General features: G+C 40.9%; 1 protein-coding gene across 9 annotated transcripts; it reads left to right on the plus strand.

Annotated features, from left to right (window-relative positions):
• The first annotated feature begins 288 nt into the window (after positions 1 to 288).
• Positions 289 to 20,422, plus strand: BRD8 (bromodomain containing 8). Of its 9 annotated transcripts, XM_060008771.1 has the most exons (22): positions 295 to 377; positions 1,456 to 1,552; positions 6,528 to 6,597; positions 8,152 to 8,201; positions 8,435 to 8,557; positions 8,671 to 8,751; positions 9,173 to 9,237; positions 9,895 to 10,031; positions 10,572 to 10,790; positions 11,180 to 11,324; positions 12,171 to 12,380; positions 12,772 to 13,052; positions 13,401 to 13,853; positions 14,165 to 14,258; positions 14,461 to 14,507; positions 15,282 to 15,496; positions 15,685 to 15,777; positions 15,973 to 16,041; positions 16,630 to 16,807; positions 17,784 to 17,888; positions 18,367 to 18,411; positions 20,049 to 20,422. In XM_060008771.1, exons 1-22 carry the CDS (start codon positions 359 to 361, stop codon positions 20,106 to 20,108), a joined length of 2,856 nt encoding a protein of 951 aa, XP_059864754.1. In that variant the 5' UTR covers positions 295 to 358; the 3' UTR covers positions 20,109 to 20,422. The 9 variants fall into 9 exon arrangements, with proteins under 9 accessions (XP_069396689.1, XP_059864754.1, XP_069396687.1 ...); XM_069540588.1 differs by lacking the exon at positions 10,572 to 10,790 and having other exon boundaries at positions 289 to 377; positions 1,456 to 1,557; XM_069540586.1 differs by lacking the exon at positions 18,367 to 18,411.
• Positions 20,423 to 21,749: the final 1,327 nt, after the last annotated feature.

Below are 21,749 nucleotides of genomic sequence, written 5' to 3' on the forward strand. Positions count from 1 at the left end.
GCGAGACCGGGAAACTGCTACGGCTTGACCTCTCTGCTCTAATGCAGGACGGGTTACCAACTGTCGGAGTTTGGAGTTGGGCCCACTGGAACTCCGGTTTATCAGTTTTTCTTGAACCCTAGGCATTTCTTTTCTAAGAAGCCTAAAGGCAATCCTTACGCTTCAGTCGCCATCCTCTCACAGGAGACCTAGTTTAGGGCGCTTGTTCATCCTGGGGTGGGGGGGGGTGGGTTGGGGTGGGGACTACATTTCCCATGACGCACCGCGAACAAACACCGGAACTCGATTTCCCAGAATCCCGCGGGCTTTAGCCCTACCAGACGGTCTTCCTTCAGGGGTTGGAGACTTCGGGGCCAAGATGGCGACCGGAACGGGCAGTAAGTAATTGTGCTGCTCTTGTGTGGAAGGTGTTTGTAGAGCCAAGGCCAGGCAACAGATTTCTGTCACGCTCTTAGAGAGTAGGAGCAATGATTTGCCTGAGGGCCCAGGGCCGTCAAAGACCTGCCCTCGACCGGCGTTGTGAAGGCCAATGGTTGGGGGCCTAGAAGCGTAGAGTCTTGTGTTTCAGTAAGGCCGCGGAGTTTTGAGAGAAGCACCTTAGGGAGTTCTTGTATGTTTGGGCGCTCCGCGGAGTGAGAGGAAAAAAGGTTCCTCAGAGGCTCGGGCGTGTGGGCAGACATGTTGTCCACACAACAGCTATATGGAATGGCCGGCGTCTCAAAGAGTCGTTTTCTGACGAACGTTTGTGAGGCCTGTACTCACAGAGAAATGGGGTATCTTAACCGTGAGCTTTTTCTGCCACTGGGGGGAAATTGCATTTCGTGCATCTCAGCCATTTCCCCCTGTTTCACGGAGTGAAAAGGTTTTTTAGGCCCAGCAGCTAAAGGGTAGTGGGTGTTCCTGAGAGAAGTAAACAAGTTTATGCTAAGAAGGAGGTGGGGCAGTGCAGGGTGGGGTGTGGGGGTTGGCCGCTCGGAATCCTGGGAAATAGCCCTTGCGTCCAAATTGGAATAAAGCATTCTTGTTTGGCTACGCCGCGGGGCATGCAGAGTCTTGGTTCCCCCAATCCGGGATCCAACCCGTGTCTTCTGCAGTGGAAGTACAGAGTCTTAACCACTGGACCGCCAGGGAAGTCCCTGGAGTAAAGCATTCTTAAAACTGGGTCTCTGGGGAGAACTGCGATAAATTAATGACTCTTTTTTTAAAAAAAAACAACAGAGTAACCATGGCATTTGAAGAAAAAAATGTTTTGCCATATACTCAGTGCAGTTCTCATGCAATGGATAGGCATCACCCTAGTGGTGGTGTTTACTAGAGAGGTGAAAATCAAGATTTGGTGATAGTGGCTCACTTTGTCCTTACAGGTTGGGATGTTCTGTGTTAGGCTTTTAGTCCTCCCTTTGGGGCTTAGAATTAGTGTCTCAGTGGTTGTTTCCAAGTCTTCTCTCCTTTCAGAACATAAGCTGCTGAGTACTGGCCCTACAGAGCCATGGTCCATCCGAGAGAAGCTGTGTTTAGCGTCTTCCGTTATGAGGAGTGGAGATCAAAATTGGTAAGGTATCTGCTTTCTTGGGGATTAGAAACTGTCGGGTATTTTTTTTTTATGCCGGTGGATTCCATAAGTTAACCTTTAAGCAGCATTTGTTTTTTAACAGCTTTATTGAGATATAGTTCACTTACCATAAAATTAACCAAGTATATTCACAGAATTTAGTATATTTGGAATTGTAAGACCGTCACTAGAGTCTAATTTTAGAACATTTTAAATACCCCTGAAAGAAGCCTCTTATCCCTTAGCAGTTATTCTACAGTCTCCTCTTTACCTCTCTAACATCTCCCCTCCCCCTTCCCCACCAACCACTCATCTACTTTGTCTCTCTATAGATAACTTACTTTGGACATTTCATGTAGATAGAATCATATAGTTTGTGGTTGTCTGTGACTGGCTTCTTTCACTTAGCATAGTGCTTTCAAGGTTCATTCATGTTGGAGTACGTATCAGTACTTTATTCCTTTTTTTTTTTTTAATATTATTTGGCTGCATTAGGTCTTAGTTACAGCATGCGGGATCTTTCGTTGTGGCGCGCGGGTTTAGTTGTCCCGCAGCACATGGGATCTTAGTTCCCTTGCAGCACATGGGATCTTAGTTCCCTGACCAGGAATCAAACCCTTGTCCCCTGCATTGGAAGGCAGATTCTTAGCCACTGGACCACCAGAGAAGTCCCCTTTATTCCTTGTTTTGATTAAATAATAGTCCCTTGTGTGGGTATGCCACATTTTGTTTACCATTTGTCAGTTGGTGAACATTTGGGTTGTTTCCATTTTTCTGACTGTTATAATTAATGCTGCTATGAACATTTGTGTACAAGATTTTGTGCAGATATGTTTCCAGTTGTCTTTAAAGAGTGGAATTGCTAGATCATATTGTAATTCTCTATTCAACTTCTTGAGGAACTGCCAAACTAGGAAGTGACCCCACTGTTTGACATTCCCACCAGCAATAAATGAGGGCCCCAATTTCTCTGCATGCTTGACAACATTTATTGTTTTCTTTTTTCGTTATAGCTGTACTAATGAGTATGAAATGGTATCTCATTGTGGTTTTGATTTGCATTTCCCTGATGACCAGTAGTGTTGTTGAGCATGTTTTCAGGTTCTTATTGGCCATTTGTATGTCTTTTTTGTAAAAATGTCTGCTCAGATCCCTTGGATTATTTTTCATTACTGAGTTTTAAGATTCTTTATATATTCTGGACACAAATCCCTTGTTAGATAGATGATTTGCAAATATTTCTCCTGTTTTGTGTGGTGCCTTTCTTTGGTATTGTTGATATCTGTTGGTATTGCCTACAGCACAAAAGTTGTTAGTTTTGATATGAGTTTATTTTTTCTTCTGTTGCTTGTGCTTTTGGTGTCGTAGCTAAGAAACTGTTTACGTCTATATTTTCTTCTAACAACTTTCAACTCTCCACATTTAGGTCTTTGATCCATTTTGAGTTAATTTTTGTGTAGGTTGTAAAGCAGGAGTCTCTTTTGCATGTAGGTATGCAACTGTCCCAGGACTCAGTATTTGTTGAAAACATTATTCTTTCCCTATTGAATTGTCTTAGCACTCAGTATTTCTTTTAAGTACCAGAAAATAGGACTGTGTGTGGTTTCCAATCTTTTTTGCTACCAGGACATACGCTTTCATTTTTAACATTAGTCCTTTTTTCCCCCCTCTTTTTTCCCTCAGGATCTAAGGACACCTTTTAATTGTCTTAAGTGTTCAGATTACTTAATATACAAATTTGCATTTGTATGGTGTATCTCTACTACTTTAACCATTCAAATGAGTTTACCAAAGCACCATTGCTGGTCACACTTAACACTTAAACAATTTTATGTTTTTTGTTTGTTTGTTTTTTCGGTATGCGGGCCTCTCACTGTTGTGGCCTCTCCCGTTGCGGAGGAGTACAGGGTCCGGACGCGCAGGCTCAGCGGCCATGGCTCATGGGTCGAGCCGCTCCACGGCATGTGGGATCTTCCCGGACCGGGGCACAAACCCGTGTCCCCTGCATCAGCAGGCGGACTCTCAACCATTGCGCCGCCAGGGAAGCCCCTTTATGTATTTTTCAAATAAGTTTTCAAAGATGAAACCAGGATCTTCCAGGTAGCAACTGTTCTCGAGCTGGTAAATCCTGCGACAAAACGAAGCACACTAATTTGGTAAATCTCAGATTGAACTTAAATATAACTCAAATATAAACTGAACTCATTTTTAAACGAAATACCAAGTAAACTGAATTGAAGTAGAATCTAATCTGTATATTTTCTTATATTTTTATATAAAAAATAGTAGAACACTTAAGTAAAACTTTAAAATTTTAAATTGTATTTATATTTTGAGGAGGTACTTAAGTCATAAGGTTCAAAATTCAAAATGGTTGGGACTTCCCTGGTGGCTCACTGGTTAAGAATCCACCTGCCAATGCAGGGGACACGGGTTTGAGCCCTGGTCCGGGAAGATCCCACATGGCGCGGAGCAACTAAGCCTGTGCACCACAACTACTGAGCCTGTGCTCTAGAGCCCGTGAGCCACAACTACTGAGACCGTGTGCCACAACTACTGAAAACCGCGCACCTAGAGCCCATGCTCCGCAACAAGAGAAGCCACTGCAGTGAGAAGCCTGTGCACTGCAACGAAGAGTGGCCCCCACTCACCGCAGCTAGAGAAAGCCCGCGCGCAGCAATGAAGACCCAAAGAAGCCAAAAATAAGTGAAGAAATAAATAAAAATTAAAATGGTACACAGGGTTTTCCTCCCATCACTGTATCTTATCTCCCAGGGTTAGCAGTTTCTTGTGTGTTTCTCTGCCATTAAATTTGTATACATGAACAAATAAATATTTTCTTTTCCCCTCTCTTTTTTAAACACAACTGGTTATATATTATGCACAGTGTTCTTTACCTTGTCACTGCTACATTTTCTTTAACTTAGTACTGTATCTTGTAGACCCTTGTATATCTTCATATGAAGATCTAGCTCATTTTTTTAACAGCTGCATGATATTTTATGCAGTACAATAATTTATTTAACTAGAACTCTGTTGATGGACATTTGCTCATATAAATATAGCCTTGAGTAGTTATGTATGAATTGTATCTAAGATAAACTGAAAGTAGAATTATTGAGTCAAAGAATATTTATGTTTATAAAATTTGGTAAGTATTTCAAATTGCTCTACTCAGAGATTTGTTTCAATTTATACTCCCATTGGTAATATGTCATAGTACCTGTTTTTCTATGGCCTGGTTCATAGAATGTCGTGTTATGTATTTTTGATCTTTGACAGTATAAGATCAAACTTTGAAATAGTTCTCATATCTTTCATTTGCATCTATCCTATGATGAGTGAAGTTAAATATCTTCTTGTGTTGAAGAGCCACTTTTATTTCCTTTTCTGTAAACTGCTTTTTCCTGTTTTTCTGTTTGACTATTAGTCTTTCTCTTTGACTGGGGGTGGGGGGGTGGGGTGGCTCCTTATATATTAGGGAGATTAGCCATTTGTCTATTTTGAGGTGCATTTTTTTAAACCACTTTGCTATTTGGCTTTGCTTAATGTAATATTTTTACATGAAGAGTTTTAAAATGTAGTCTATTAATAATTTTCTCTTATAGTTCCTGGATTTTGTGACATAATTAGAAAGTTCTTCCCTAGTCTGAGGTTATAAAATCTCCTTTGATTTCTTCTAGTACTTTTATGGTTATATTTTTTAAAATATATAAATCTTTGATCGATTTGGGGGCTTTTCTTAGTATAAAGAAAGGTGTAATTTACGGATCAAACTTTATTTTTTGCTGATAGCTATCCACATAACAATGTTAAAGTAAATTTTTTTTTTTTTTTTTGCGGTATGCGGGCCTCTCACTGCTGCGGCCTCTCCCGTTGCGGAGCACAGTCTCCGGATGCTCAGGCTCAGCGGCCATGGCTCACGGGCCCAGCCGCTCTGCGGCATGTGGGATCTTCCCGGACCGGGGCACGAACCCGTGTCCCCTGCATCGGCAGGCGGACTCTCAACCACTGCGCCACCAGGGATAAAGTAAATTTTTAATAAAAGAAAAAACTCAAACCATTATCCCAACACAAAATTCAAAACTTTTTTGTTTTTAAAGTTGTGAAATACTTCAGCCACATTGAAAAGTAGGGAGAGTAATAGAGTGCCCATGTATCTGGTACCTGCATTTAAGAAATCTTAATATTTTGTCATGTTTCCTTCAGATCTTTTTAAAGAAATAGACACAGTTGAAGCCCCTTCACGCTCTTGCATCAAACCATTTCAGTCTATTTTCATTTTTGCCTGTTTCTTCCTTTGTCTTTATACCTGTAACTTTTTAAAAAGTCATATGAGTGCATCATAGCAGAAAATTGTGTCACCTTTTTTCAGTTAATATTATGTTATAAATACATTCTGTATCACCATATATTTTATATTTCATAGTTATTTTTGTGGGTTGTTTAATATTTTCTAGAGATGAAGTGCCATAAGTTAAACATCCTCTTGCAGGCATTTAGGAAAAACCTAACTGTTCATCAGTCTGGTCAAGTCTACATGGTGCTTTCTTCCTGGTGCTTGCTTCTTTTGTTATTTTCTTATATTCCTAAGAGTTGTATTAATAGATCAAAAGATAACTTTTGGGGGCTGGAATATTTTATAGATTGCTTCCCAAATGACAGATGTTTTCTGAAAGAACCAAGATCAACATAAAAATATTTTCCCAAATGAACAGAAATGGTACTTTACTAGGTCCTAATAGCTTCACTTCACTCAGGAAATACATCATGTAGGAAAACTGTTTAGCAATGACGCTTTCCCTCTAAAATGACTTTTCAGTAGCTGTGTCATTTTCCATAGTCACATATTGCAGAATATTTCCCAGTGACAGTTTTTTACTCCAAAGTTTGTACTCTAAACCTTGAACTCTCAGTATACCTTCTCTCTTTTTTTTTCAATTTGGTATGTGATAAGGCTTTTCTAATTTTGTAGGGTATCAGTTAGCAGAGCAATCAAGCCCTTTGCAGAACCTGGCCGCCCTCCAGACTGGTTCTCTCAAAAAGTAAGTTCCCAAGTAAACGTTCTTTTAGAGCACTTTTTGAGGTGTGAAGTGGGTTCCCTTCCAGGTCCTGCCTTTTTTGTTTTTGGTCTTTAAGTATCTTATTTATTTGTTCTTACGTTTATTTCTTTTTTAAATTTTATTGAAGTATAGTTGACTTACAATGTTGTGTTAATTTCTGCTGTACAGCAAAGTGATTCAGTTATACATGCATATATTCTTTTTCATATTCTTTTCCATTATGGTTTATCACAGGATATTGAATATTGTTCCCTGTGCTATACAAAAGCACCTTGTTGTTTATCCATCCTGTATATAATAGTTTGCATCTGCTAATCCCAAACTCCCCATCCTTTCCTCCCCCACACCCCCTTCTCCTTGGTAACCACAAGTCTGTTCTCTATGTCTGTGAATATCTTCTTTATTCATTCACTTGTCGATGGATATTTAGGTTGTTTCCATGTCTTAGCTTGGCTATTGTAAATAGTGCTGCTATGAACATAGGGTTGCATGTATCTTTTCAAATTATAGTTTTGTCTGGATATATGCTCTGGAGTGGGATTGCTGGATCATATAGTAGTTTTATTTTTTGTTTTTTGAGGAATCTCTGTGCTGTTTTCTTCAGTGGCCGCACCAATTTACATTGCCACCAACAGTGTTAGAGGGTTCTCTTTTTCTCCACACCCTCTCCAACATTTATTATTTGTAGACTTTTTAATGATGGCCATTCTGACCGGTGTGACCAGGTCCTACCATTTTAATCACAAGGCTTTTGTACCATGAAGAATAGTTTGAGAATACTTTTCCTTTTTCTCAATATTTGCAGATCCATCCATGTATGCCCACACTATTACAAACTATTCTTGTCAGTGCAGCATAACAGTTAAAAGACCAGTCTTGTACATTAGATGGATCTGGGTTTTTTTTTTTTTTTTTTTTTTTTTGCGGTACGCAGGCCTCTCACTGTTGTGGCCTCTCCCGTTGCGGAGCACAGGCTCCGGACACGCAGCCTCAGCAGCCATGGCTCACAGGCCCAGCCGCTCCGCAGCATGTGGGATCTTCCCGGACCAGGGCTCGAACCCGTGTCCCCTGCATTGGCAGGCAGATTCTTAACCACTGTGCCACAAGGGAAGCCCTGGATCTGGGTTTAATATGACTCCACTTGAAAACTTTGAACCATGAGCCTCAGTTTTCTGATTTGTAAAATAGGGATAAAAGTTGATTCAGGATTGTTGAAAGTATTTAGTTGAGGTAATACCTAGAAAGCATTTAGCACAGTGCCTTGCATACGGTAACTACTCAGTAGATATTAAGTATAAATATTGGCTCTTAGCTTGTCTTTCCTCAAATAGACAAACTCCCGGCCAGAAGACTCCCTTTTCTGTGTTATGGTATTGATTATTTTGAACTAATTTGATTGCAAAGTAATTTGTCCTCCTAGAAGCTACTCCTACCTTAAATATAGCTCCCCTGTCTAAACCTTAGTCTAATATGTTGAAACTTTGAAAAGTCATTTCTTTTTAGGCTTACTCATCATATTTTCACTTTTTTCCATAGCATTGTGCTTCCCAGTACTCAGAGCTCCTAGAGACCACTGAGACCCCAAAGTGAGTACAAAGCCAGGCACTTGAGCCAAATCTCTTTAGTGGAGAATATTTACTGTGGAAGTCTGGTTTTTTTATGTTTATATCATGGTGTGATAAAAGTTAGAAATTATCTCTGGTTAGATGTTGGAGAAGGCTCAAAGAAAGCAAGTGGGAGTAGGAAAAAATGTTCTCTTATTCAAATGTGTTTTTTTTGTTTTGTTTTGTTTTTGTTTGTTTTTTAAATTTTTCCATAGACGGAAACGGGGTGAAAAGGGAGAAGTGGTAGAAACCGTTGAAGATGTCATTGTTCGGAAACTGACTGCTGAGCGAGTTGAGGAACTAAAGAAAGTGATAAAGGAAACCCAGGAAAAATATAGGTACTTATCAGAGAATGCAAAATGGTTGGGAGAGACAAATCGGCCTGGCTTATACTAGTCAGAATTTTTTAAATAGATTAAAAAACCCAGTCTACCTACCTCTCATCCTACAGACGGCTGAAAAGAGATGCAGAACTAATTCAAGCTGGGCACATGGACAGCAGACTGGATGAGCTTTGCAATGACATTGCGATGTGGGTTATATTATACTGTTCTTCCATCTGTACTCCTTTTTCTCTTTTTATCCTCTTTACTTCTTAAGTAATCTGGCTTATTTCCTATGTCTGCCATCCCTTTAGACTTGAGAGATTCTGGAAAGGGAAAGCTGCAGAGTGGCCTGGTGGCTGGGAGGGGGTAGTGAGTCCTAGAAGGTAATGTGATAGAATATTTCAGTGTGAGAACATAACTTAGTTCTAACTTAAAAGTGGCTCTAGTTTGCCTGGGTAAAGAACTTGGTAGTTAGGCAGTATACTCAAAATTCCCTATTTTGCTGATAAAGATTTATTTTTTAGGTTTTTCCTCTAGAAAGTGCTAGCCTGGCAAAAAAACTTCCCTGTGAGGGCACTGTGAAGGAGCTACAGCCAGCTAGGATCTAACCCTTATTTTCCTCTTTAGGAAAAAGAAATTGGAGGAGGAGGAGGCTGAAGTAAAGAGGAAGGCTACGGATGCGGCTTATCAGGGTAAGGTGAACCTAGTGACTGTTTAACAATTTGACTATACACTACTGCCTGACGATGACAGTTGAAGACTGTTTGTTAACACAGAATCTACTAATTCCAATTGCATGCTTTTCTCTGTCATCTTCTCTTTTACTAGAATAAAAACGTCCCTTTATGTCCAGGAAGAAACTCTTAGAAAGTGAGCTCTGATGAGATCTCACTAGACCTTGTGTTCTTTTAAGACACAAAAGCCTGATAATAACATATTGAACATAAACAAGGTTTTAGAAGTCAAAGCCTGTAAAAAGATTGAGAATAACTTAGTCATTGGATAAGGGGAGGAACTTCAGCATTTGTAATTCTAGGAATACATGCTTTGAGCCATTCAGGTCTTTCCCTCTTGTTAAAAGCAGAATCTTAAGTTGTTGAAGAGGATATTGAGGGATGTTTAAACTACTTTCCTACTCCAAGGACCTTTAGGGTACACAAGTTTGCTTAGGGTGAGAATTGCTCATAGGAAAAATTAGGCTAAAAACTTGTAAAGAAAGCTTTCTAATCCAGATTCTTAATGCTGCCTTAGTAATGTAACATCCCTATTTGTCCTTTACTATATAATAGCAGAGTCTAGCTTTATTTATTTAATCTTGAAGACAGAAATTGTTCTTTTGTATGTTCTAGCCCGTCAAGCAGTAAAAACACCCCCTCGGAGGTTACCTACTGTGATGGTTCGCTCTCCTATAGATTCTGCCTCCCCAGGAGGTGATTATCCACTTGCCGACTTGACTGCAACCACTATGGAAGAGGCCACCTCTGGGGTGAGTATATTTCCATCCACAGGAATTGATCAGCAAAGGGGCAGTAAGCCAGCAGAGAGCTGAGTGATGAGGAAACCACTTTTGGCTTAGAGGCAATTTCCTCTCTTGGTCTGAATTCTAAAGACATAATTTACCATGTTCTGTGCTCTAAGATAAGAATGGACCTAAAAACATTGAGGCTTTTGACATTTTTGAGATAGGTAAAAGACTAACTTAAGGAATTACTTGTAAGTGTACTGGTCTTATGAAATTCCTGCTGAAATATAGGCTGATTTCTATGTAAATATAATATTGGTAGTGGGTAAGGAGTTTATAAAAGGCAAATTGGGTGGAATGATTGAGTCACTTTGGGTTTGAGTGAGTAGAAGAGAAAAAATTGTGGGGAAGAAAGGTGTGGTTGAGAGCAAGACGGGTAGAGGGTTTCTGGGCAGTTCCACTCAGGACTAATAAAGTAATAGGTAGACACACTAACCCATCCAGATGAGTAGGGAACCTTCCTGAGTTTGAGAAGTCAGATAAAGGTTCTCTGTTGTCTCTTAGGTAACCCCTGGGACTTTGCCGAGTACCCCAGTCACCTCGTTTCCTGGAATTCCTGACACCCTTCCTCCAGGCTCTGCACCCTTAGAAGCCCCCATGACCCCAGTAACAGATGATTCACCCCAGAAAAAGATGCTTGGACAGAAAGCAACTCCACCCCCCTCCCCTCTGCTGTCAGAGCTCTTGAAGAAGGGCAGCCTCCTGCCTACTAGCCCCAGACTGGTATGGAGACTTCTGTGGGTGTTTGAGAGCTGTGGTGATTAAGTAATTTGGAAGGGAGTGCCTGGGACCTAAAATATAACATGGAAAAAAAAGTTCAAAAGAGGAAGAGATCTCCTAGTTAAATGTTAATTTAAAAACACAACAAAACAAAATAGTTGATAGTATCCTTGGGTCCTGAGATATCTGAAGCCATAATTATTTTGGTTCTCTTCTCCAGAGAACTCTTGTCAATAAGTTTTGAAAATCAGAGTTTCCCTTGGGTCTGAAATCATTTTCTTTGGATATTAACTTTTAGTTTCATGAAGTTTGGCCAACTGCTGGAGCTTTTTTGGGAAGTGGTAATAAAGGAAAGCTTGAGTGTAGCCTTCACCTCTATTCTTCCCTGGTAGGTCAATGAGAGTGAAATGGCTGTGGCTTCTGGCCACCTGAACAGTACAGGTGTCCTCCTGGAGGTAGGCGGGGTCCTTCCCATGATACATGGTGGGGAGATGCAGCAAACACCCAACACTGTTGCAGCCTCCCCAGCTGCCTCAGGTAAGTCACTACTTTTCCATTGTCGACTTTATTTTAGAGATGTTGAACATGGCATTGACTGCCCTTGGTTTCTAGCCTTTGTTATTAATCAACTGTGAATCCTAGATTTAAAGCCCAACCTTGGAGCTACTTTACCTGTTAAACCACGTGGTGCTCGAAATTGTAAATCCATGTCATCTTCAAAATACTGATTGTCCTGGATGACCACAGCGTAGATACTGAATGAGAGGAATAGTGAAGTTAATGGTGAAGGTGCAAAAATCACAAAAGGGTGCTAGGGATACCTGAGACTATAGCATAGGCAGATAAGATTTGGAACTAGAACACTAGACTTAAAGAGTCTCAGGCCTGCCACACACTGGTTTTGTGACCTTGGATAGGTAACTTAATTCTTAAGCCTCAGTTTCCTCTTAATTAATTGCAATATATATACTTCACAAGGATGTAGTGAGAATTAAATGAGGTAGAAAACGTAAAGCAAAAAAGAGTTTTAAAAATTGCCAAACATTTGATTTTAGTATTTGAGTGGTGTTAAATTTGGGTGGTTTATAGCATGCTTAACTTCAGCAGAAGGGACAGATTTATTCATACCTTTTTTTTTAAATTACCACTCATTTTTCATGTGAGTTATGTATTCTAGTGCTTTGAGTCATTCCTAACTTGGCAGAAGATCTTAAGTAAGGTTTGAAAAAATAAGGATATAGATAATGAGCTTATTTAACAGAGGAGTTACTTTCATCCTTTGAGACTAAAAATTTTCTTGGTTTGAGTCTTAAAGTGGCTATTGTTTGCTTCTTGCTCATGTGCTTTCTTCTTACCTCGTTTGTGTACCTCTTTGTCTGTTAGGTGCTCCCACTCTTTCCCGGCTTTTAGAAGCTGGTCCTACACAGTTCACCACACCTCTTGCTTCCTTCACTACTGTTGCCAGTGAACCTCCAGTTAAAATTGTGCCACCCCCTGTAGAGTCTGTGTCCCAAGCTACCATTGTCATGATGCCTGCGCTGCCAGCACCATCCTCTGCTCCGGCTGTCTCCACTTCTGAGAGTGTAGCTCCAGGTGCGTCCTTGACCCACGCCCTGAGCAGCAACTAGATCCAAAATTTCATTTTGAGCTTCAGTTAGAGAAAGGCGACCAAGAGCATCAGCTTCTGTTCTCTGTGGACATGTGCATCTTTATTCTTACAAAAACAAGGATGTGAGAAGAAGTGGGTGGGCATTTATGTGTTGGGGCAAAAGGGCTAAGTGTACATATATGAATGGGCTTGAGAATGTGTTTTCACCTTTCTAGATAAAATTGAGGAGAAGAAAACATGGGCAGATGTAAGATAACTTTTACTGAGCTTAAGTGTATGGGTGCTTGACATCTGTCCACAGCTTTGGTGTGATCTCCAGGTGGGCAGTTGGTACCAAATAAGCTTCTGAGATGGTTTTCTTTTCCTGTTATTCAGTGAGTCAGCCTGACACCTGTGTTCCCATGGAGGCTGTGGGGGATCCACATACTGTGACTGTCTCCATGGATAGCAGTGAAATCTCCATGATCATCAATTCTATCAAAGAAGAGTGTTTCCGGTCAGGGGTAGCAGAGGCCCCTGGAGGATCAAAGGCTCCTAGCATTGATGGGAAGGAAGATTTAGATCTGGCTGAGAAGATGGATATTGCTGTGTCTTACACAGGTGAAGAACTGGACTTTGAGACTGTTGGGGACATCATTGCCATCATTGAGGACAAGGTAACTATTCAGCAAAGCCCCAAAGAATGTCTCATGGGTCCTACATAGGCTTCTCTCCTCAGCCTCTCCTTGCTTCTTGTAGTAAGAATTACATAAACAACTCTCCTGCTTCTTCCCATCTCTATCTCTGTAGTCCCAAAGCCCTTTGATGCTGACATACTAGTCATCTACGCAGCCTTTCCTATGTTACTGGTTTGCACCAGACAGGTACCTGTCCATTGGTTGCTTCTGCTACATGGAGAAGATGGAGAGAGAAGCTTCAGATTCAGGCCATCTCATTTGGTGCTAATGAATTGAGGGACTTGGGTTTCTTTTTGTGGCTTCAACAGTGTTTGTATTATGGGACAGGTAGATGATCATCCTGAAGTGCTGGATGTGGCAGCAGTGGAAGCAGCACTGTCATTCTGTGAAGAGAATGATGATCCCCAATCCCTGCCTGGCCCCTGGGAGCACCCTATGCAGCAGGAACGGGACAAGCCAGTACCTCTCCCTGCACCAGAGATGACGGTCAAGCAAGAGAGGCTGGACTTTGAAGAAACAGAAAGCAAAGGAATCCATGAACTGGTGGACATCAGGGAACCCAGTGTTGAGATCAAAATGGAACCTGCAGAACCAGAGCAAGGCATTTCAGGGGCTGAAATAGTATCTGGAGTTGTTCCAGCCACGAGTATGGAGCCACCAGAACTCAGGAGTCAGGACTTAGATGAGGAACCCAGAAGTACTGCAACTGGAGAAATTACTGAAGCAGATGCTTCCAGTAGGAGAGGCGATGAAACTCCAATTACAACAGTGAAGACAGAGGTATTTAACATCAGGGGCTTGGGGGATGGGGGCAGGGGGTGGAGAGTTATATCTTAGGTAAGAAGTGACATTTTAGGCCTTTGGTTTTCCTGTTGCATGCCTGAGTTCTGACATGTTGATGTGTCCAAAGCCCATAGGTATGATCAGTGCTATATATACTTAACCCTGTTCTATTAAGGTGACCATTAGAATCATATTACATGGGTAGGAGGACTTAGAATTTCTTGTATAGTCTCATTATCATTGAAGAATAATGTATAAGCTGTAGTGATTTACCAGGACTTAAGGTATTTGTTCTTTTTGGTCTTCAGGCATCCCCTGAAAGCATGTTGTCTCCATCACATGGCTCAAATCCCATTGAAGATCCTTTAGAGTCAGAGACTCAGCACAAGTTTGAAATGTCAGGTAAATAATAAAGCCAGGAAATATGTACTCTATAACTAACTTTAAATCATTTGCTTTGGCTTCTGAGGGATTTGTGGGTTGTGGGCAAGTAGAGGAGGTAGAATAGGTCAGCATGGAAAGGAGAGCTGCAGGGGACTATTGTCCATAGGAAGGGGAAGGCTAAGGTGGAAAAATCTTCAGGTAGTCTTTCTCTCCTCTGCAGACTCATTGAAAGAAGAATCAGGGACTATTTTTGGAAGCCAGATAAAGGTATTTCAGACTTTTCTTTATTCCTCTTGCTGTGTGACTAGATTTCCCTATAGCACTACCTTTTAATGAATTTCAGTAAACTCGCATCATTATTCTCTGAGATGAGACTGGTTAAGGAGTTGCATGGGGAAAAGCTGCAGTGGACAGTTAGGCATAGTGGGAGTACTATGGCAACAGGTGCTTCCTAATTGAAAGAGTTTGTGAATATCACACAGACCTTTCTTTGCATATAATGCACAAAGAAGCTTTGATACATCCAGAGTGATTTGGAGTGAGTAGGGATATCAGAGCCAGGGAGAGCATATAGAAATCAGATTATTAATTATACTATTCAGAGAAAGTCATCCAAAGTTTTCTTATTAGAATTACTAAAGCAGTAGTAACAAACAGACTTAATGCGATGTGAGCTTGCTCCATCAGATGAGACACAAAATAAAAACTATTTTTGATAACTTTGTACCCAGGGTCAGAGTTCCTCTCAAGAGCAAGGGGAAAGAAGGAACGCCTCTTAGCTTAGTCTTAAGTAAGTAGCTTTTTTTTTTCTTCCTTTTAAAAAGATCCTGGGTCTTATTCTTTGTCCAGGTTCTAAGTTACTTGATCAGTCAGTATCTTTAAGTAGATGGTAGTATAAGTGATAGAGGGCTCAGTCAGGAAACAGTGTGAGGTCATTTTCTAGAACTGATCTAACCCAAAAGACAGATCATGTTTAATGATGCTTTGCTGGATAGCTTTGCTCTCCTTTCCATTTGTTGACTGGAGCACACTATGTCTAAGGATGCCCCAGGTGAGGATGAGGAGGAGGATGGAGTCAGTGAAGCAGCCAGCCTAGAGGAGCCTAAGGAAGAAGATCAAGGAGAAGGCTATTTGTCAGAAATGGATAATGAGCCCCCTGTGAGTGAGAGTGACGATGGCTTTAGCATACACAATGCTACGCTGCAGTCCCACACACTGGCAGACTCCATCCCCAGCAGCCCTGCTTCTTCACAATTGTGAGTATCTGCGATTCTTTCTTTGAGGTCAAGGCAGTGAAGGTGAGAAGTAGGAGAGGATCTTTTCTTTAGTCTTACTTTTTCATCTTCTGTTTCTTGGCCTGGAACAAACATCTGACAAGAAGTAATTAAGACACATTTTTTTTGGACTTATGCCAAGTGGGACTCCCATATTTCTTTTATTTCAGCTCTGTCTGTAGTGAGGATCAGGAAGCTATTCAGGCACAGAAAATCTGGAAGAAAGCCATCATGCTTGTATGGAGAGCTGCAGCTAATCATAGGTGAGTGGGCTTTACCAAGTAGTAGGAACATTTTCTCCTGCTCCTCTTCATTGTTGATAATTAGAAAAAAGTCTGAGTATGCTTATACAGGACTGATGGCATTGGCTCTTAAACCTTCAGCCGCTTAGATCAAGTTCCCTCACCTGTGCTTCTTGGAGGATAAGTCAGTAATTGCACCATATTCTTTTTGGACAGGTATGCTAATGTCTTCCTGCAGCCTGTTACAGATGACATAGCACCTGGCTACCACAGCATTGTACAGAGGTAAGCCATGATCCATTCAGCATGCTGACTAGGCCTGAATTGTAAGTTGTCCAGTCTTAGTGGACTTTTTTTTTTTTTGCGGTACGCGGGCCTCTCACCGCCGTGGCCTCTCCCGCCGCGGAGCACAGGCTCCGGATGTGCAGGCCCAGTGGCCATGGCCCACAGGCCCAGCCGCTCTGCGGCATGTGGGATCCTCCCGGACCGGGGCATGAACCCGTGTCCCCCATATCGGCAGGCGGACTCCCAACCACTGTGCCACCAGGGAAGCCCCTTAGTGGACTTTTGGTTTAGACAAAGTTTAAAGCAGATGTTTTTGATGTAAGTATGACCAAGTGCTAAACTAATTTTTTCACTGACTGGATCACTGAGTCTAAAAGAATTAACCCCCTTTATTACCTTTCTCAGTACTTATTATATAGGCTGAATTTGGTTTTGGGGTTAAGTACTTGTTTTAGGGCTTGGTGTTTGAGTCCTGGTAGCTGGGACTAATGGTATATATGAGGAAATGCATACGGTAATAGTATATTCAGAGATCAGTGGAGTCCTTTTCCCCTCTATGCTCCCATTTCCTCCTGCTCTGTTTTTTAGGCCTATGGATTTGTCAACTATTAAGAAAAACATTGAAAATGGACTGATCCGCAGCACAGCTGAATTTCAGCGTGACATTATGCTGATGTTCCAGAATGCTGTGATGTATAATAGCTCAGACCACGATGTCTATCACATGGCAGTAGAAATGCAGCGAGATGTCTTGGAGCAGATCCAGGTACTTTGAGGATCCTGAGAATTTTAAAATACTCAAGAGAAGGATTTGTATTGATGTTAGGAAGGGGTGTTGTGGTTTTTGCTTGGAATAGCCATCAGGGACACAGGAAGATACAATTTTGTTCTTGCTGGATTCATGATGATTTTCTCATGCTGGTTTGGTAAAAGAGTTGTGAGGGAATATTCTGCCTTTCTTGGGCAAATATCTTGTTTCCTGAAGTTTTTTAATAAAATTTTTGTGAAATGGTGAATGTATATTTTTAAGTGATATGAATTATGTACATGGTAGACGATCCTTTTCATTGCAGGGAACCTACTTCTATCCTGTAGTTACATTACCAGGCACCCTTTGGGATATTGAACTTGGAGGGATGTTGTCTATCTCTGCAGTCTGCCAGTCTACTTAAATTGCTTACTGATTACTTAAATTGCTTTGGTTCATCTAGTTTTATTCTCTCTCATTCTTAGAGCATAGAGATTTGTTTTTTAGGATTTTTTTAAAAATTGAAATATAGTTAATTTACAGTGTTGTGTTCGTCTCAAGTGGACAGCAAAGTGATTCAGTTTTATATCTATGGGGTTGGCTAAAAAGTTAAGGTTTTTCAGATAACATTTTACAGAAAAAAATCCTAGCGAACTTTTGGCCACCCCAATTTTTTATGTATATTCTTTTCAGATTCTTTTCCATTATAGATTATTACAAGATACTGATTCTCTGTGCTATAGAGTAAGAGCATAGAGATTTTGATGCTATATTATAACAACAACAAAAAATTAGAGCTATTTGGCATTTTCCGATTCCTTAGCATGCACAACTAGAACTAAAACCTAATGTGCTAAAACTCCTAATCATTCAAGACGTATTTGAATGTTGTTTGCAGAACAGTACTGTACTCCTATTTACAAAGCCTAAGGTGTCTTCATTCTTCCTTGATGGATCAGGTCTCTAGGGCCAACTCTGTTTCTTCTCCCTACAGCAATTCCTGGCCACACAGTTGATTATGCAGACATCTGAATCTGGGATCAGTGCTAAAAGTCTTCGAGGGAGAGATTCTACCCGCAAACAGGATTCTTCAGAGAAGGTGAGGAGACCAAGGAAGAGCCTGTGTGCCAGTGTTCCAGTGATAGAAGTTTGAAGCATCCAAGGAACCTTATGTTACTACTTGGTACTTCCAGGCTTCTACATTCCAATGGTATACAGACATAAAGATTTTAAAATGGTAGTTGTTTGCTCCCATCCAAACACTGAAGAAACCTGCTGTGACTGGAAGACCCAGTCACATGGGAGAAATTGTGAGCTGAGTGCATGAATTATTATCTCCTCTCGGAGAGTGCTCACAAGGTGGGAGAAATGACATAACTTGCAGCATTTGGGGACCATCAGTTCCTATTCCAGAGGCATAATGGCCAGATTGCTTTTGGATCTCTTTCCTCTTATTCTTGAGTTTAAAAATTTTTGTCTTTGTGTGTGTGGTGCTTGTGTCTCTGTCCTGAGGTTTGGGGTGCTTGCAGCTGAGAGTTTCCGTGGAACCTGATCAGTGTTTGTTTGTCCTCTAACAGGACAGTGTCCCCATGGGCTCTCCTGCCTTCCTTCTCTCTCTCTTTGTAAGTATTGAATGGCTGCAAGGGGTGGTATTGCCACAAAGTTTCTCAGCTCTTGCTGGGGGTGGGTGGCAGAGGGAAATCGAACATGCAGACTGTGGCAATGTCTTAAACTTCTGTTTATTCAAGTCATCGAATAAGAAACTCTCTCTTCTGCACTCCTGTCTTTCTGCATGTGTGTGTGTGTGGGCTGGGTAGGGACCATTTATGACTTCACTGAGCTGAAATGAGGTATTATTGGTAAGGATCTAGGATGCACCTTCTCCTCATTTCTTGACTGCACCTTTTGACAGTTCTTTTCTTACAAATAGAAGATTGCTCAGAGCAGTAACTGCTAGCTGGCTTTTAAAAAGTGTTCCTCATACCTACAGATACTCAGCACATGGGTTTTTTCTTTTCCTCTAATACTAAGTTGCAAGAGTGATGACTGATACACAAACATTCAGTAAAATTTAAGATAAAGATCTCAGTAACAGTGACCACTACATAACAGTAGTGGCTGGTGGAATTAGAGATAAGCTTAGTAAAGCTAGCCTAAAGACTTCTAATCTTTTCCTCTGTGATTTGAACAATACTCTGACTCTCTGTTGTTCATTATGAGGCACTAAGTCATGATGTAATGGAAGGATATCAGCCTAGAAAACCACATGATCTTAAAACTCTGGATTATCTCTTGGAGCTTTGTTTTCCTCATCTGTGTGCTGGAGGTAATATAATGAGGTGCCTGTCCAGCGTACCTCACAGGGATGTTGTGAGGATAAAATGAGGATAAAATGGCTTGAAAAAAAAAAGGAAGTGTTATACAAATGCAAGGGTGGTATTTTTATACTTACTGTTGCCTCAAAGGCAACTTGTGTTCATGAGATCTAAGAATTTTAGAGTCCTTGCATGTTAGAAATGTAAAAATGGCCTGGCCCAGCAAAAGTGTTCACTAGCTCATCTTACCTACAGGCCTTAGTCCGTACCACAGTCCGTAATCTCCATTCTTTCCTACTGGCCTGCAACAGTGACTCTGAATCCCCAAGCAATTGGCTGGTTGTTGCAAGGCTGGTTAATAGAATCTTTTATCTATTGAAGACAGCAAAGTATTGCACAAGAGGAAGGAGCTGGGCTGCAGGGAGAGAGCAGCAGATGGAAAGAAGCCTTCTGATTGTCCTGATCTCACGGAAAACAACTCAGGAGGTGCTAGGGAACTAGTGCCAGGGTCAGTCTGCAGGAAAGGCCTTTCTTATAGGGATCAACAGCTGGACAGGTATGTTAGCCAAGAATCTCACTATCCACTGCCCTTTCTGACTCTCCCACCCATCTTTTACTCTTCCTGTTCCTTTGCACATGATTTGGGGCCCGGGTGGGATGACTGATAGTCATTCTGTGGGACCCCAGGTGAACTCCAGTGACCTCTATGGTGGGCAGAAGCAAGGTACTCTGTCCTACATTTCCTCTCACACACTACTACCAGGTGCTTTTTAGCCCACTCTGTGGGAAGACAGATAAATGCCCCTCGTTTCCTGGATTTTTCTGCTGATTCTCCCCCCACTTCCCCCCCCCAAAACCAAATCCCCAGCATTCTTGTTGCACCTTTTCTCTAACCTCATAGCTAACTCACTCATGCTCCCTGTCTTTGTCTGCCTGTCATCTAGGATGGGGGAACCAGGGGGCGCCGCTGTGCCATTGAAGCAGATATGAAGATGAAAAAGTGAAGCCCCAGAGTATCTGCACTGAGCTGAACATGAAATAGAAGTAAAGATAGAGCTTGGGCTTGTGGAAGTTCCAGAAGTGGAAGTTACAGAAGAGGAGGTGTCTGGGCCACATGACATGAGCTGGAAAAAATCTCTCTCAGAGAGCTGGAGTAGCACAATTGCCTGTTTTAGGGCAAAAATTATGGGATGTGTTAATGTCCTGATGTGTTGCTAGCAGATTGTAGCTAGTTTGTACTGTCTTGTGAAGTGTACAGACTTAAAAAAAAAACAAAACCTGTGAAGTGTATGTGTACACAATAAACTCTGAAAGAAAAGAAAACTCTAGCCTTTGGTGTGTTCTTTGAGTGTGTGAATGTGTGTGTGAAACTTGTGATTTCTTCTGTATAGAAACTTGCGTCATTTGTGGGAATGAGATTGTTGGGGGGAAAGTGGTCTTATAATATGAACTGTTCTACAGGTCAGAGAAGGTAAGTAACCAAGATTGAGTTTATAATGTTTAAAAGTACTGCATTGTGCTGTAAGTACTGCCTTATTCAGCCTTTCTTCAATGTTTGGTAAAACTTAAGGTTTTCAGAGTTCTCTGTTTATGTCATTGCTTAAAGAAGATTAAAGCATGGATATAGGTAGCATCTTTATCCTCGGCATTTGTTTTACTTATACTGTCTTTGCACATGGTATTTCTTGAATAGTATATTATTATTCCTTTCTGTGTGTAGGGTTCTTGTGTATTTTAGAATTCATAACATTACTATTTGAAGGCTAAACTCCGTTATCAAGTTTATCACCTGAGTTTATTCCAACTTCTGTTACTAAATAAAAACTAAATCAGTGAAGTGAACTAGTGAGCTTTTTATTAAAAAGAGATGGAGATTAATAGGGTATTGTCTAGTATTTTGAGCCTTCTTGAGAAAGATATAGAACTTTATGATTGGAAGTCACGGATCTTTTTGGCTTAAGTAAAACTATAAAGCTTGCTAGGATCCTAAGGAAGTAGAAGATACCGTCTTTGTGAGTGATAGTTCAATCAATCCAGGAGTTAGAAAATTAAATACAATTACAGTACATTCCCAAAGCAGTCTGCAAACATGCATGTGATATAAGCAACGGAGCCCTAAAAGTTGGAGAAGTTTGTGGAGGAAGAGGTCCATTAAAGGACGTAGATTTTGGGTTGGTAGAGAACGTGATTTACAAGCTTAGCAAGCTAAATTAAGGTATAGGCATCTGAGGTGGGGGAAATAAGGAGACTAATGTAATTAGGAATCATATTAAAGAATAGTGAATTACAGGTACCAGGCTAAGGGGACAAAATAGAGCTTGATTTATGGAGGGCTTTGAGTGACAGATTGAGAAATTTGAGGTGATAGCTATTGTAAAGCATTGAATAGGGAGACTATTCAGAGCAGGTTGGATTAAGAATAGAGAAACTGACCAGGAGGCTATCACATTTATTCAGATGTAAAGGATGGGCATTAAGAAAAATTATTGTGGAAGAAAATTGGCAAGTGGACTTGTTTACTGAATATAAGAGAAGAAAGAGTCAAAATAGGACTAAGAAAATAGTGTTGATGATCGGCATAAGGAATTTGGGGAGAAGCAAATTATTGGGAGATGTTCAGAAAGAAAAGTGATTTTAGTTTTATA

The sequence above is a fragment of the Delphinus delphis genome, chromosome 3 (genome assembly GCF_949987515.2).
Source record: "Delphinus delphis chromosome 3, mDelDel1.2, whole genome shotgun sequence".
Taxonomy (NCBI): domain Eukaryota; kingdom Metazoa; phylum Chordata; class Mammalia; order Artiodactyla; family Delphinidae; genus Delphinus; species Delphinus delphis.